Genomic DNA, 18,363 nt, shown 5'->3' on the forward strand with positions numbered 1-18,363 from the left:
GCCTGATCTAGTTTATTCTGTTCTAGTCTTTCATGTCTGGTCTCGTCAAATGTTCTCTGTTCTATTCTGTTATGGACTAGTCTTACTTAGTCTGGTCTACATTGTTCTGGTCTAGTCTAGTTTAGTCTTATCTACTCTTTTCTGTATTAGTGTCTTCTTTTGTAGTTGATCTATTTTTGTCTAATCTAATCTGCTCTTTTCTATTCTAGTCTGGTCTAGTCTAATTTAGTCTGATCTGCTCTGTTCTAGTTTATTCTAGTCGAGTCTAGTTTATATAGTCTGTTCTAGTCTAGTCTAATTTAGTCTGATATATTCTGTTATGTTTTATTTTATTCAAGTCTGTCTAGTCTGGTCTAGTCTAATCTGTTTTATTCTATTCTGTTCTAGTCTAGTCTAATTTAGTCTGATATATTCTGTTATATTTTATTCAAGTCTGTCTAACCTGGTCTAGTCTAATATGCTCTGTTCTATTCTCTTCTTATCTAGTCTACTTTGTTCGGGTTTAGTCTAGTTTAGTCTGATCTACTCTGTTCTGCTCTAATTTTTTAGAGTCTTGTCTCTCTAGTCTGGTCTAGTCAAATCTGCTCTGTTCTATTCTGGTCTGCTCTAGTCTAATTTAGTCTGATCTGCTCTGTTCTAGTTTATCTAGTCTGGTCTAGTCTAAACTGTTCTATTCTATTCTGTTCTAGTCTAGTCTAATTTAGTCTGATGTATTCTGTTATATTTTATTCAAGTCTATCTAGTCTGGTCTAGTCTAATCTACTGTGTTCCATTCTCTTCTGGTTTAGTCTAGTTTAGTCTGATCTACTCTGTTCTGCTCTAATTTATTCTAGTCTCGTCTCTCTAGTATGGTCCAGTCTATTCTGCTGTGTTCTAGTCTAGTCTAATTGAGTCTTGTCTCTGTTCTGGTTATGTTATGCTCTAGTTTTATTCCAGTCTAGTCAGGCCTAGTTTAGTCTCTTCTTGCCTCTTTTATTCTCCATACACTTTGATTCAGCGTATAGCTACTCAGAATTCAATAATCATGTTGTTGAGAAGATCAAAGGCTTGTTGGCCTCTTCATATGTCTGTCAGTGTACACACTGTCCATTAGCTCCTCTAAATGATACACAGTGCTCTATTTGCAAGTGCTGTTACCATGTCTGCCATCTGATTTACCAGCAAGGTGAGAAAAGACGTGGGCGATCGTGTTTGTGTGTGACATGATGTAACCTTTTGAAATAGACTCTTTCTCGTTTGCACTCTCTCTCTGTCCTATTATACGGATTGCCTTTCTGTCCGCTTGTTAGCCAGAGTGAGCTCATTACAAGAGTTTGATTCATGAAACAAATGTGGTCTTCTTGTGGTAATTGATTGACCATTCAGAGACGTGGTGGGTTGAAGACAATGGGCATGATGTCAAATAATGACACAGGAGGGATTGAGTTGGTCTGCTGTAATGTATTTTGTCTGATTGTTGCGTGTGATATGATTGGTCGTGCACCATAGAGAAAAGCCGAATACAATTACGCCACATAAATTCAATCGCCACTCTGAATTGTTTGAATTTGATTATTTCCCTAGATATTTGTAACAATGTTAGTTGAATATTACAGTGTATCATATTGGCTGTGCTTCAATAATAGAGTCACTTTAGTTAATTACAATCCTGAATCAAACTAATCAGGAGTGCTGAATGCCACCTGTTGTTTGTTTTCATCTTGCACAACCTTAATACAACCTTTTTTAATTAAATCTGCTGTTCTGCTCCAAGCTATCATTATAAATCTGGTCTGCATTGAGTTTTTCATTTTGCAAACACTAACACAGATGTAATTACAATGCTCACCAAAAATAAGCAATCCTCTTTAGCTCTCCACTACAGCGAGTGATACTATAGAGATCATTTACAATGATCCACTACATTGAAATCCTGTAGATATATAAAATATAATAAGTTATAGAAGATATACAACATATAGAACATATACATGACATTACTAAGAATTTAATAATTTTTAACTGAGCTTAATCGCCAGCATTTGTAGTATGGTAGTATATATGTGACGCTCTTGTTCTACCCGCTCCATACGGGACTCGAACCTAGGTTTCCGGCGTGGGAGGCGGGTGCTCTAACACGGAGGCTAAAGGCTACAGCCTCTAGTGTCAGTCGCTAGTGCACCTCTTGAGGTCTGGAGAGTGAGGTTTACACACTGCACAGCCATCTATCAGCTGGCTCCCGTTACACTCACCCCCCCTAAACCTCACTCCCATCCGGGTCACGGCACCAATGTGACGCTCTTGTTCTACCCGCTCCGTACAGAACTCGAACCAGCGTCTCCGGCGTGGGAGGCGGGTGCTCTAACTAAGGATGCTAAAAGCTACAGCCTCTAGCGTCAGTCGCTAGTGCACCTCTTGAGGTCAGGATAGTGAGGTTTACACACTGCACAGCTATCTACCAGCTGGCTCCCATTACATATATACAGTACAGGTTAATTCAAGTTACTGTAAGGCACTTTCAGTGGAAGTGAATGGGGCCAGTATATGGAGTTTGTGCCATAATTCACCACACAAGATGATTGTGGCAGGGCGTAGGGTAGGGCCAGGTCATGATCATACACACCTGGTCCCTTATCAAGCTAATCAAGCCTCTGAGAGGGATAAAGGCCGACTGCGGAGGATTGTGCGGGAGAGAGAGATAGTTTACGGACATGTCCGTCATGTGTGTTTGTGTCTTCTTTTTTAAGTTTACCAATTAAACTATTATTTATATTGACAAGCCGGTTCTCTCCTCCTCCTTTCCATTGACTGCTTTACACTGGTGCCGAAATCTGGGAAGGAGGAGGGATACGCCGTAGTAGAGTTCTCGCCACTACCGTCCACCCTCTAACAGACGACAGCCGTAATATATCTACATATTCAGTTCTTTCCGTTTACTTACAGGTTATCAAGGAACCACTTCTGACACCATGTAACAGATGGTTATCTTATATGTTCTTATTTAGGAAGAGCAACTCACGCACACACAGCACAGTTCTCGAACACATACATTTTTATTCTCCACCTTCCATATTCTCCACTCGCCCTATCTAATCACTCCATAGCGCCCTCTATCTGTCAGGATGGGTTCTACTACAATTGACAGCCCTAATTTTAATTTCTGTTTGTTGATTGGTTGGTCTAAAAGTTCTGCCTTATCGTAAGAGTCAAGTCTCACAAATCCTTACAATTTTGCCATCTCGTGCAAATGATGAGTTTTCATGAGACTTTGTTGGGCACTCTATGCGTGCATGCTTTTATGTGTGCGTGTGCTCTGAGAGCGCTCTAAGAGCTGCGGTAATGTGGATACGTGCCTAAATGGCCATAAAAATGCTTGTCTTTGTGAGGTTTTAATGATAACAGTAATTTATCAGATATGTCTGTATCAGAGAATATGGACAGTGCAACCTTAGATCCTGATGTACCTCTTGGGATACTGTCCTTTTATTTCCAGGTTGGGATGATGTGTTATGGACAGTGTTTCCTGCTGTGGATTGTGTCCCAGTTATCAGCAGGGGCTGATTCACAGTGTTCTGAAAAGTGTCACTCCAGTCATGAATCTCTCAAACGAGCCTTGTGTCCACTGACCCTTGATCTGTCTCTGTCCCTCAAAGTGCTAAAACCCTCTGCCGTGCATGTGTATGTGTGTTTGGAGGTGAGATATCAAAGTATGTTTTGGTGTTGCAGTGTCTTTTGGGGTGGGGGGGTGGCGGAGCATCTGTGTGTATGAAATATTTGATGATGTCTGTGAGGATAAGATGATTGCTACATGTGCTGTGATTGTGTTTGTGAGATATCAAAGTTTCAGAAGTTAGCATTCTGAAACTTTAAATAAGACTTATGGATTTCTGTCAGGCCATTTCCAATTTCTTTTATATCTGTGTGTCTGTGCGTATGTGTGCCAGAAACATAATATACGCACTTACCTACGCAGGTGTGTGATCCCGTTGTAGCCAACATACTTTTTTCTACAATATTTATACACAGTAGTAAAACCAAGGTTACTGTATGGATACTACTGTATTACTGTAGTAAAACCATGGTTAATTGTATAAAGAACATGGTTTCCACCCAAAAGAGAAAAAAAAACATGGGTAGTACAGTCATGGTTGTCACTTCCATTAGTTTTGTTTTGTATAACTGAATCAAAATTAGTGGTAAACAGTGAGCAATAGAACAAATATATACAATGAAGAAGGCTGGAATTTCCATTGCGTGGAAATCTGGGAGAGTGCCTAAGGAGTGGCAGAACAGGGTGGTGGTTCCCCTCTTCAAAAAGGGTGTGCCAACTACAGGGGTATCACACTTCTCAGACTCCCTGGAAAAGTTTACTCCAAGGTGCTGTAGAGGAGGGTTCGGCCGATTGTCGAACCTCGGATTGAAGAGGAACAATGCGGTTTTCGTCCTGGCCGTGGAACGACGGACCAGATCTTTACTCTCGCAAGGATAAATAAATAAATTGATCAATTGTCACACATTATACATACATTTCTGCATATACATGGTGAAATTATTTATTTTCACATATCCCAGCTAAGCCGGGGTCAGAGTGCAGGGTCAGCTATGATACGGTGCCCCGGAGCAGATAGGTTCAAGGGCCTTGCTCAAGGGCCCAACAGTGGTGTCTTGGTGGTGTTGGGGCCTGAACCCCTGACCTTCTGGTCAGTAACCCAGAGCCTTAACTGCTGAGCCACCACTGCCCCACTGGAGGGGGCCTGGGAGTATGCCCATCCGGTCTACATGTGTTTTGTGGATCTGGAGAAGGTGTATGACCGGGTCCCCCGGGAGAGACTGTGGGAGGTGCTGTGGGAGTACGGGGTGGGGTGGGGGGGGTCCCTTCTTAGTGCGATCCAATCCCTGTACGTCCAAAGCGAGAGCCACATCTCCACACTGGCCTGGGAACGCCTCGGGGTCCCCCAGTCAGAGCTGGTTAATGTGGCTCGGGATAGGGAAGTTTGCCCCCGCGACCCGACTTCAGATAAGCTGTTGAAGATGGATGGATGGAAGAAGGCTGGGTTGCTCAAGTGAGTAAGTGAATCATTTATGTTAACTAGTTCATTTACATGAACCGTCCAAAAGAACTGACTCACTGAAATGAATCGGAGTTCCCAACACTAAATATAAGGGAATTGTTTAACCATTTCATTTAAGTGAACTGTCCGAAAGAACCAGTTAATTTAAATGTTTGGTATTCCCAGCACAACATAAGCTAGAGATGACAGTTTTGGTGAGCACATTTGATTATTTCCTCGGCTCCATTGCTGCGTTCAAATTACAATGTGACAAATGTAGCGTTTTGATTCGCTACATTTAAAAATGGTTTTACTTGTTACTGAAAAAGCAGCAATATTGTGAAAATAGACGAGTTACTTTAATGCTACTGAAAAATTTAGTTAAGTTTGTAGCTTCGCTAGTTGTTGTTAACAACTCCGCTGATGATTCACAAAAGTTTTTCATCTGAACCTTTTATTTACACCATCCATTCACGTGAACTAACTTAACTTCCTCTCACGTCTTCCAAAGTCCTCTCTCTCAACACCCCAAACTCTATTGCCCCCTTGTGGAAACAAGACTGTAGCTCAATTTAACACCGCAACACTGATTCTCATTCCACTTTTGAAACGTTTACAGATCGGCACCATTCACTTCTATTGTAAGTGCATTACTGTAACCTAGATGTTTGGGTTTAGTTAAAGAAAATGAGGGGTAACCAATATTATGCCACAAATGCTAAGCTCAACTTGTGCTAAATCCGGAAAATTCCTTTAAAAGTTAATTTCGTAAACTTTGAGGAGTAGACTAGCATATAGGTGGCTTTAAAGCTAAAAGGCATGGACTAAAATCCACCATTCTTCAGTTTTCATTTTGTAGTGTCTTTATTGTGCATTCTGTGGTGTTTCCTTTATAAGCCCCTGCTGTTAAACTGAATATGAACATGTCGACAGTTTAACTAACATTAACATTAACTTTCACTGCAAAGTTCTCTTCAAACTGCTGCTCTGTCTTAACTTTTTAAGCTAATGACCACTATAGCTCCTCTTATCCGCAACAGTGTGAATGCAGCATGTACTTACACTGCTGTTGTGTGACACATTTCGCAACATTGCATGAAATCGAGCTTGTGTTGCTAGAAGGGTTTGTGTAAAGTATGTTTTTGGCTTTAGTAAACAACTCCTGAAAACTTTAGAGATGTCTAAGTCACCTGTGAGCAAGAGTGGTCCCAAGACTTAGTGCAAGCATAGAGCTTAACTCGTAACTCAAAGTGTTGCTCCGACTCTGAGTTCAGCAGTTCAGCTGTTCAGCTCATTTAGGGCAATATAAATCACCATCTTGAATTACTCAGATACGGCAAAGTAACCACAGCTTGTGTAAAACACCTGCAGCTACCTCTCCCTTTCTCTCCTTCTGTTCCCTGAAGAATACTCCCTCGCTGTTTTAAAATATTTCAGTTGAATGCTTATACCACTCAATATCTATACGATGTTCCCCCTGATAAAAAGGCGCATGGTTTACAGATGCCAATAAAATGTTTTGCTGGGCTTGTTTGTGATTTCCCACAAGCTTTCCAAAACTTGAATGCTCATGTTTGTTGGATTTGCTGGGTTTGGTTACAGCATGTCGTTTGGGTGTTCGTTATCTGCCTCACAGGTCTGAAACAAGGAAATGAGGCACCATTGTTTGTAACAACAAAGATGGATAAAATACTTTTTCTTTTCCTAAAAACTGCCTGAAATCAAAAGTTTTGTGGTGCTTAGTTTGTGTCTGGTTGATTTGAGGCCAGCTATATGCTGGTGTAGACCAAAGGTTTTCACTTTAAGCTTTTAGCTGTTATGCATTTAAAGTCTTCATTTTTCAGTAAATGGACCACAAGTATTGATGACATAATCTCCTGCTCAGGGGTGTATGCAAAATGTTGTCCAGTCAAATGCTCTGAGATGCAATCCCTCCCCCTAATGGCATCAGCCATTATCAACTAGCAATAGCATGCAGCAAAGTTCGGAATTGCATGCATAGTGTGCTGTGACAGGGCGGAGGACAGGGCCGGGTCCTGATTTAACACACCCGGCCCCTTATCAGGCTAATCAAGCCTCCGAGAGGGATAACAGCCGACTGCGGATGGTGGCGCGACAGAGAAAGAACGTTTACAGGCAGCTGTCCACCCTATGTGTGTTTTTGTGTCTTTTGGTTTCCATTTTACATTAAAATATTATTTATATTGTCAAGCCGGGTCTCGCCGCCTCCTTTCCATTTTTCCCTTTACACTTGTGCCGAAGACCTGAGAAGGAGGAGGGATACGCCGTAGGGGAGTTCTCGCCGCTACCATCCATCCCAACGGAGTAGCCATGGCCTGGAAGCAGAGAAATGGCCGCCGACCGCTAGGGGAGATGGGGCTCCTAACCGACCGCCTAGAGTGGTCAGTTCCGCTGCCAGGGGCGGAGAAGACCCCTACCAGCTGCTGAAACACATGGGGTCTGAGATTGCCGACCACGAGTGGGGAGGGGCTTTCTGCTGAACGCCTGGAGCGGGAGAACCATCTGCCAGGGGCTGGGGAGATCCCTTCTGTTCCCCGAGAACGTGGCGGGGCATTCCCGTCCGCCAGGAGCTGGAGGACTGCCTCCAATCCACCTGGGGAGGTGCGGCTGTCATCTGTTAGAGGGTGGAGGAGTGGCTGAGGACCAAGCTATGTTGTATAAGAGAACCGGCAAGTAAGGTTTTTTCTCTCTCTCTCCTCTCTCTCTCCCACTGCCGCTCCACGTTGGCCTTTTCCTTCTGTTTTTCATTATTGTTTCCCTCCCCCTGTCCCCTCCCAGATTCAGGAAGGCGGGAATGACCTGCCGGCAGACGGGGCATAAGGCATGGCCTCCCCCAGGGAAGGGGGGTGGGAGTGGGGTGCATGTCATGCTAGAGGCTCCCCGGCCTGAGAGAACGAGGGAGGAATGTGACAGGGTGGAGATTTTACACACCCGGCCCCTTATCAGGCTAATCAAGCCTCCGAGAGGGATGAAGGCAGACTGCGGACGGTGGTGCAACAGAGAGAGAAAGTTCAAGGGCAGCTGTCCACCCTATGTGTGTGTTTGTGTCTTTTGGTTTCTGTTTTACATTAAAATATTATTTATATTGTCAAGCCGGTTCTCTCCTCCTCCTTACCATTGTTCCATTTACACATGCATTTCATGTGTGACCAATGAACCAGAAGCTATATCGCTTGTGATTTAGAAGTTTTGATTTAAAAAAAATTACAACAGTGATTGTCAGTGACATAATTTGATGTTGCACTATATTTTCTTTTTGAGTTTTGACATGAATTTCCACCTGCTGGTGGAAATCTCCAAACTACAAATGTTGGTACTGAATTTAGACTTTGCACTGAAAACAGACATGGTACTGAAACATCTTAGCGCAATGACCTATTTCTCAGGAAAATAGCAATTTGCGCCACTTCATTAACATACATTACACAGTTTATGTGCATGCACCCACAGATAGCGCAAACAGTCCCACCCACAGCCAATTGCACTTTGCGCTGGCACCAAATGTAAGCTTAGAGTTAGCGCTCTCTCGAGTTGCAACACGAGTTGCCTTGTCCCTTGCACATTCACAAAATTTGCCTTGTTTACAGAGAAACCGAACAAAATTTTGTTTACTTTCTGCTTAAAACAAGAAAGAAGTCTGACATTGGGGTAAGAAAAATATATTTTTTCTTTCTGAATAAAGTTTATATTTCTTACACAATTGACAAATATTTTTGTTTCTTGTTTATGCATAAACCTCACTAAAGTCATAATGTCTAAAATATTAACTTATTCAGCATAAGTGACACATGTGGCTCTTCACTTTTTCGCATTTCGTTATGTCGTTTTGCTTCTGAAATAAATGCATCTTGTTTTAAGGATGTTTAGATTAGTATTAGTATAGTAAAAGATACATTTTTATTTTTTGAAAATTGTGTTTGTCAGACCAAGAGGATCTTTAAGTGTTTGTTAAGGGTATAGACTCAATGTTGCTACAACAAAGGCCACCAAATGGTCCATGGGACTATTGCTACACCCTCCAGAGTGTTGTTGAGCGTTCACCGAGTATTTCATATTTCACAGCTGCAGGGACGCCAGTGATTAGGGATATTTCATAACAAACATTGAAAGTTTAATGCCAATAGTACAAAGACTGAATGTTTTAGGCCCTCTGAGAAACTTGCATCATCAAACGAGTACTGTATCACACTGCGTATCATAATTTTAAAGTAGAAAATAATGATGATGGCGATGGTGACTATTATCACAGTGCCAGAGATAATGATAATATATGTTATGTTATGCCTCCTTTTAAGGGCTCCGGCCTGTCTGTAGGGTGTCATGGGTTTTATCCCACATCCCTATGGATTCTTCTCTTCAAAATCCATGTGGTTAATATTTATTTTAAAGTTCAGAGCTTTCTGCATCAGTGCACAGCAAAATCACATCTGAAAAATACTGCTTGGAGACATACAATACATCTTTCACGCTCTTCGTCTCTTTCTCCCTAACTCCCTCTGTTTTATCCTTCTCTCCTACATACACACTCAATATTTCCAAAACCTAGTGAGCTGCCTTTCGAGGCAGCATTTTAATGCATCATACACTGCAAGAAAATTTATTTTGGTTTTCCAGTAAAAATGTCTAAACATCCTTAAAACACAATGCATTTACTTCAGAAGCAAAATGACAAAGAAATTAAGAGCCACGTGTGTCACTTATTCTGAATAAGTTCATATTTTAGACATTATGACTTTAATGTGAATTAATAAAGGTAAGTTCTAAAGGTACATATTTGTTGTGTTGGACATTGAAAATTAGCTTTATACCATGTGACCAACATCTGGTTTTCAACCATTGAAAATGGGTAAAATGTAACAATTTAAAGATGGAGCCACACTGAGAGCCCCATATCTTTGGGTTTTAACCATAAAGTGCCTTAAATATGAAGAAAAGGAAAGTTACTTCTGAACCAGAATCTGAAAGGGTATTTAGATATCTGTAACACTTGTGGAGTTATTAGCACTCCAACTTAAAAAATAATAAAATAAAAGTGTGTTTTCCTATTTTTGGGCTCACACCATTTGAATACAACGCAACGAGGGGTGTTGAGGTCAACTGTTTTTCAAATATAGCAACTTATCTCTCTGTAAATATTTAATAATGCCACTGCCACCTTTCTAATATTATTTTGTTACCAGTAGTTTTGCTCCAAAATCATTTTGACCCCCCTCTACAAAATAATGTATTGCTCTGTAAATATTGACGCATGGATATTAATATTGTGACATTTATCATCATTTTTGTTATGTAAAAAACAAAACAAACAAAACAAAAAAAAAAAAAAATATATATATATATATATATACTGTAAATATATATACTTTAAATATTAAACGTTAAAACCACCCGCCTAATATTGTGTAGGTCCCCCTCGTGCCACCAAAACAGCGCAAACCCATTGTGGAGCGGAGGGGGGCGGGGCCGGGTCGGAATATCGCGCGCCCGGTCCCCAATCGGCCTGATGAGGCGTGCGAGGGATAAAGGTGGCCGGTGACGATGGTTCGAGAGAGAGAGAATTACGGACCCCTCTGCTCCACACCCATATCTCAGAATAGCATTCAGAGATGATATCCTTCTAACCCCAATTGTACAGAGCAGTTATCTGAGTTACTGTAGACTTTGTCAGTTTGAACCAGTCTGGCCATTCTCTATTGAGCTCTCTCATCAACAAGGCATTTCCGTCCACAGAACTGCCGCTCACTGGATGATTTTTGTTTTTAGCACCATTCTGAGTAAATTCTAGAGATTGTTGTGTGTGAAAATCCCAGAAATACTCAAACCAGCCCGTCTGGCACCAACAATCATACCATGATCCAAATCACTGAGATACAATTTTTTTCCCCATTCTGATGGTTGATGTGAACATTAACGGTAGCTCCAGTATCTAACAACATTTTGGACAACAACAAGGGTCAGTTCTGCAGGCAGAAACGCCTTGTTGATGAGAGAGGTCAACAGAGAATGGCCAGACTGGTTTGAACTGACAAAGTCTACAGTAACTCGGATAACCACTCTGTACAATTGTGCTGAGAAGAATATCATCTCTGAATGCTAGTCTGAGATGCGTGTTGGCGCTGTTTTGGTGGCACGAGGGGGACCTAAACAATATTAGGCAGGTGGTTTTAACATTGTGTCTGATCGGTGTATGTATATCAAAAATAAAGTTTTGAGCTTGGGACCTCTGTTTGGGTTGACAGTGATGTTTAACTTCTTAATTTAATAAAATACTTAATTTAAAGGGAAAACAAGTTGGTTTAATTTTTTCATGTTTTGAGATTTCTCTGACAAGACTTAGCATTTCATTTTGCTTCTCAAGTACAGTAAATATATCCAATTTTAATGATGTTTAGGTATTTCTACTTGACAAGTAAGACAACAGTACTGGGTAAGAAAAAAAATATTTGGAACCTGTTTTGAAACAGACCCTCTTTTGTTTCCCAGTCTTTCCTTCTCCAGTTCTCCTATTGTCATTCTCTCTTTTGTTCTGTTTATCTCTCCCTTAATCTCTCCTCCTTTCCTCTGAATAATGCACAGTGTTAATATAGTGTGCACAGGAGCCATATTGTATTCCCCCAGTGTTTCTCTGATCATCTTCTCTTGGCTACACTCAGTTTTAATGAATGTTAGGAGTTATTAGCTGGCACAAACTGCCTCTGGTGAATCACACTGTCTCTGCCTTTGTTGTTTGCATGATACATTTTCTGATCTGGAACAAATTTGTCTCTTACAAGAAGCAAGGAATCATCAGCGTCCCACTTTGTATTTCTACCCCACTCGCTTTTTGGATCATTCTCATTTCCCTCTCTTTGATATTGCTTTACTTGCATTGGAAAAAAAACCATGGTTGGTATTTGTGCATTTGATAGATTCCTTCTTTGTCATTTATTTGGCTTTTTGCCATTTATTGATTAGTGCTTACTATTAAGCTAGGGTACTGATCTTATCCATTCATCCTATATCTTTTTGTTACTGTGATATATGAAAAATAAAGTAAAATAAATAATGTGTGTTCTTTTTGTGGTAAGAAAACCCCACTTTTGATTCTCTCGTGGAATGCAGAATATTGTATGTGTTATTTGTCGTATCTAATCAGGTTTAAACAGACTCGAGGAGGTTTTCTCTTTTTATACTTAAATTTTTGGCGCACAGTATATAGCTGCTCTCAAAGACAGAGGAGCCAGTTCTTAAACTTGTCTTGAAAACTGAGAGAGAAAAAACTGAGAGAAGCTTTTATGTGAGAGAAGACTGAGCAAAGGCTTTTTTCCCAGTCTCTTTGTTTGAATGTCTAGTTATGAGTAGAGCTGTAATCGATCTGAAAAGCAGTTAAATGGCTGTAGGCGATTTATATGGATGATTTATGTAATGAGATTAATAAAGATAATGATGTTCAAATTTATGGGATGGCCTCGTTTTTGCCTGATTATTTACTGAACCTCTCAGTGGCAAATCCACTAAACGGCTGCACCATTACGCGTGTGTTATTTCAAAGCGAAGCACCTGCGCCTAGGCCATTTCCACACTAATCCGTTTTCGTTTGAAAACGTCTTGGTTACGTATGTAACCTCCGTTCCCCGATGGAGGGAACGAGACGCTGTGTCGTGGAGAAGCGACACTAGGGGTCTCTCTTGAGCACCGATATATGCCTCTGATCTATGAAAAAAGGCCAATGAGAAGTTGGCAGACGGTATTCGCATACCCCGCCCCCGGACATACGGGTATTTAAGCGGGCAAATACGGGAGTTTATTCAGGATTTTTCTGAGGAGCCGGAAATGGTCCGGCCGCAACACTTCTGTTTGAGTGCGCTCGAACCCGCAAGGAGGGTACGGCCTGGGTGTGATAAGCCAATGAAATGGCGTCGACAACCCAGTGGGTGAGCCTCTGTTTGGAGACAGCGTTCCCTTTCAAGAGAGACCCCTAGTGTCGCTTCTCCGACACAACGTGGAGAGAGCGACAGAAGGGGAACTACATTTCAGTTTCCTAACATCATCGTTTTCTAAAGTATATGGTTCTGAAGAGCGTTTTAGAAACACAATGTTTACAGTGGAAGAAAGTGCTTTTCCAGTGCGGATGACAGGCGTAAATTCAGCTAAATGAAGGCGTTTTCAAACGAAAATGTATTAGTGTGGACGTGGCCTTATTTCATCCTGATCTCATGAACCAGGTTACGTGACCAGGTCAACATTTCTGCAAACCAAAATTACATGCTGTACTGTTTTGCTGCAGTTTCCCAGTGAAATTTCCATGGGGGATTTAATTCACTAAAAGCGTTTTTAAGGCGAATTTTAATGAGAAAAATGTACCACTCTAAACTAAAACTTTCACCTTAACCTAACCAGCAGTGTCCTAAAAGACAAATGAGATGTAAACAAAACCGCAACCATATCATTTTGTGTTGTTTCTATGATGCTTTCATTTTACTTTCACTTTTGTTTCGAGCATTCGTGGCTGGGCTCGAGCTTTGGTCTCCGAGTCCAAAGGTCAACACTCTATGAGGTGAGTTACCGCACCAGCTAATCATATAGGATACAAGTAATACAAGTGTTAAAATGTAGCATTTTTCAAATGATGCGTAGAGTAAACGTGTTTCGATATCATAACATCGCTGTGTTTGAGTAATAGGGTGAAAAATAAGTATTAATAAAGTCATAATCAGCTGTTCCAGTCGTGATTTGTGTGAAAGTGAATAAAACGCACAGTTGTTGTAGCACCTCTAGTGTTCATTTCACCAGGAAACTGCAGTGAAACATAGAACAAGGCACATAAAACTCAGTTTGCTAAAATTTTGTTATAATAACATTCATTCAATAAGACCGCAATCTGGTTTAACAAGGATCTGCGCTACTAATAGCAGCAAAGAAACGTATTACTGTACTGAACGATAGTGAGACAAACTGACCCAAGAGCCGAGGAACAGTTCAAAAGATTTATTAATAGTAATAATGAGCAGTCATTGGGTTGAGGAATGTAGAATGTGAAGGGCTGGAAGGTGCCCTTAGAGGACAGCCAATCCTTCTGCCCGGTGCCGGTCTGCCAACCTGTTAACGTGAGCACCAGTCCAAATGAGGGCTTTACTGTCAGATTTCCAGGTGCGTCGGTAACTCTGCATAAAGGCATGGGCGGATGGAACGTGTGCGTTGGTTTCTTGTGTGGGGAACAGTGGGGGATGATAATCTAGTCTGCACTGGAAGGGTGATTCGTCTACCCCGTAGACGAAGACTGCATGGAGTTGTGGGCATACTTGACCCAGACTAAATGATCGCTCCAAGAAGATTATGGGAGGCCACACAGTGCAGGGCCTTTACCAGCTCCTGATTTGCCCATTTTCCGTGGATGAAACCCAGAAGACAAACTCACCGTAGCCCCCAGCTGTCGACAGAATTCTTCCCAAAAATGTGACACATATTGGGGGCCTCTGTCAGAAACAGAAAAAGGGCTTGATGTTTTTAGAGCCCGGGCAATAAGACAGCACGAAGTTATGTGGCAAGTAGAATATCATCTCAAAATGCTAATCTGAGATGCTGGTTGGTGCTGTTTTGGCGGCTCGAGGGGGACAAACATAATATTAGGCCGGTGGTTTTAATGTTGTGGTTGATCGGTGTATATACAGACGTAGAGTGTATAGTAGTCGAGCTAACTTTTTTAGATTTTCCAAGAGCCAATTAGCACGATTCCTTTAGTGAATCGGGTTCTAAAACTCAATTTGCAGTTCATAATAGTGAATCCCTTGCTTTTTACCACAGGCATGTGGTCATTCTCTGTGTCTGAACTGGCCATTCCTGGTGTGGAGATTGGTCGTCTCTCGGCAACAGATGCAGATCTGGGAGAAAATGCTTGGATGGTCTTTACGATCGTGGATGGAGAGGCAGGGGACACGTTCAACATAACCGGACTTAACCAAGAGGCTGTGATTTTGTTAAACAAGGTGGGAGTTGAGAATATGTATGTGGGTCATTTGAAACTTAAAGGGATAGTTCACCCAAAAATGAAAATTCTCTCATCATTTACTCACCCTCATGCCATCCCAGATGTGTATGACTTTCTTTCATCTGCTGAACACAAAGGAAGATTTTTAGAAGCATATCTCAACTTTTTAGATCCATACAATGCAAATGAATAGTGATCAGACCTTTGTAGCTCCAAAAATCACATAAAGGAAACATAGAAGTAATCCATCCAATCCGTCCAGTGGTTAAATCCATATCTACAGAAGCTACAGTGTGTAGTAGGTGTGGGTGAGAAACAGGTCAAAATTACAGTCCTTTTTTTTGCTCTAAATCTCCACTTTCACTTTTACATCAGGTCACATGTGGTGCCTGTTTAGTATCACTTTCACATCTGAAAGTGAAAGTTAAAGTTGAGTTTTAGAGTAAAAACAGACTGAAATATTTCTCACCTAAACCTATTATATTGCTTCTGAAGATTTGGATTTAAACACCGGAGTCATATTGGTTACTTTTATGTTTCCTTTATGGGATTTTTTGCCTTATAAAGGTCTGACCACCATTCACTTGCATTGTATGGACCTACAAAGCTGAGATATTCTTCTAAAAATCTTCACTTGTGTTCAGCAGAAGAAAGAAAGTCATACAAATCTGGGATGGCATGAGGGTGAGTAAATGATAAGAAAATGTAAATTTTTTAGGTGAACTATCACTTTAAAAATCTAATGCTGTTTTTTTCTGTTTATTTGTTCCATTCCTTAATCAGAACCAAAATGCTTTTTTTGCACTTGCAAAGGCAAGCTGCACTATTGTTATTGCTCATACTTTTAAACAACCCAAACCCTAATTATTCAACTTTGGCACAGACTTCATCGCCTGGCAGACGAAAAAACAATATAAAAATCTCATAGACTAACAAGGGACAAACATATTGTAGAGATTTGGGTGGGCTCTTTTCACTTGGGCCAGAAAGAAACTATCTATAAATCAACATGCTAAGAAACAACAGAACACCCTAGCAACCACATAGCAACATGCTAAAACCACACAGAATGTCCTTGCAAAAGCATAGCAACATGCTAAAAAAAAACCACCCAAAACAACTTAGCAACTGTATAGCAACATCCTGACAACCACCCAATGCATCCTAGCAACCACATAGCAACATGCTAAAACCACACAGAATGTCCTTGCAAAAGCATAGCAACATGCTAAAAAAAAAACACCCAAAACAACTTAGCAACTGTATAGCAACATCCTGACAACCACCCAATGCATCCTAGCAACCACATAGCAACATGCTAAAACCACACAGAATGTCCTTGCAAAAGCATAGCCACATGCTAAAAAACACCCACCCAAAACAACTTAGCAACTGTATAGCAACATCCTGACAACCACCCAATGCATCCTAGCAACCACATAGCAACATGCTAAAACCACTCAGAATGTCCTTGCAAAAGCATAGCAACATGCTAAAAAACACCCACCCAAAACAACTTAGCAACTGTATAGCAACATCCTGACAACCACCCAATGCATCCTAGCAACCACATAGCAACATGCTAAAACCACTCAGAATGTCCTTGCAAAAGCATAGCAACATGCTAAAAAAACACCCACCCAAAACAACTTAGCAACTGTATAGCAACATCCTGACAACCACCCAATGCATCCTAGCAACCACATAGCAACATGCTAAAACCACACAGAATGTCCTTGCAAAAGCATAGCGACATGCAAAAAACACCCACCCAAAACAACTTAGCAACTGTAAAGCAACATCCTGACAACCACCCAATGCATCCTAGTAACCACATAGCAGCAAGCTATAAACCACTGAGAACACCTTAGCAACAGCATAGCAACACCCTGGCAAACACCCACAACATCCTAGCCTCGTGGCAACCACTTTCACACAGGCAAGCGCTCACATTTTCCTCAGAAAATGTCAAAATCTTGTATGTATTTTATAGAGAGAGAAGATAGACTAAATACAGCAGGTGAGTGATTACAAGGAAAGAACAAAGTTATAACAGGATAAATGTAAAACGAGTTAAATTGACTCTGAGATCAAATGTAAATTAGGGTCATTGTGCACAGCAAACCTCTGCCAGCAAAATCGCGTATTCGTGCAGGCAGAAAGAAAATTTAACCTGCGCCACCCCCCAAGAGACCCCACAATGCACACAGGCAGCGTTTATTCATACTCAAACTTTGCAGGGATTGGAAATGTGTATTCACATAAAAGGACGGCAAGTCTCACGGAACTAATTGAAAAGAGGCGAGTTTCCACCTTTTAGCAGATTCAAAATAAGCAAACTGGAAAATAAATAGCAAGCTATTTTCTGCCCTGATAAATGCTTATAAAGACAGGTGTGTGTGTGTGTGTGTGTGTGTGTGTGTGTGTGTGTGTGTGTGTGTGTGTGTGTATGTGTGATCTTAAGTATCCGCTGGGCTCAATACTACTATCACAGGAATGTGTGCTATTAAAGACAAGGCTGGAACTAACACAAAGGAGAGACTCAGATAAAATGGAAAACAGGAAAGTGAAGGTTGCAAATAACAAGCGAAATGAGTCAGCCGCGGAGAGAGGAGGGAGGTAGAGTGAATACGGCGAGCAAATTAGACGACGAGGAAGAGTGCAGGGAGACTAATGCTGCTGAGTAACAGCGAGAGGAGACGAGCAGAGATGTTGATTAACATTTGGTTCAAACTCAAGTGACAGTGCTTTTCATCTGTGTGTTAGTAATGCTCAACACTCCTAATGCCCTGCTGTAAAGCCCACTGCCACAGTACAGCAATACCACACACACTCTTAGGGGCGATTGAAACAATGTAACTCACTGACAACTGCAAATCTACCTGACATTGTTTTGGTATAGAAAACGTTTATCTGTGCCCAAAATAACTGTACAATTAATAGACGTATAATGACAACATACTTGTTAAAAAATTTGAAATGTTGTCATTTCTGCGCCACCAGCGTTGGCAAGCAGGAAGTTAAAATAATGACTGTTTTCAGATTCCAAAAAACTCCCCCCATTTTGCATTGGGTGGTAACAGAAAGTCCTGCCCCAAACTCATGACATTGGTTGAGCCAGTGTTGTTGTGTCATGCTGGATGGGCCACTTAAAGGGATATATCTCAGAATATCTCAGCTCTGTAGGTCCTTACAATGCAAGTGAATGGTGACCAGACATTTATTGCTCCACTAATCACATAACGGAAACATAGAAGTAATCGATAAGACTCCAGTGGTTAAATCCAAATCTTCAGAAGCAATATAGTAGGTGTGGGTGACAAACAGATCAAAATTAGTCCTTTT

General features: G+C 41.1%; 1 protein-coding gene across 1 annotated transcript in view; it reads left to right on the forward strand.

Annotated features, from left to right (window-relative positions):
• LOC127624854 (cadherin-24-like) overlaps nt 1-18,363 on the forward strand; it is a 69,762-nt gene that overhangs the window by 28,844 nt on the left and 22,555 nt on the right. The window contains exon 5 of the mRNA XM_052099805.1: nt 14,835-15,016. Coding sequence (XP_051955765.1) covers nt 14,835-15,016 — 182 coding nt within the window. The remainder of the gene's footprint in view (nt 1-14,834; nt 15,017-18,363) is intronic.

Source organism: Xyrauchen texanus, chromosome 31, assembly GCF_025860055.1.
Source record: "Xyrauchen texanus isolate HMW12.3.18 chromosome 31, RBS_HiC_50CHRs, whole genome shotgun sequence".
NCBI classification, from domain to species: Eukaryota; Metazoa; Chordata; class Actinopteri; order Cypriniformes; family Catostomidae; genus Xyrauchen; species Xyrauchen texanus.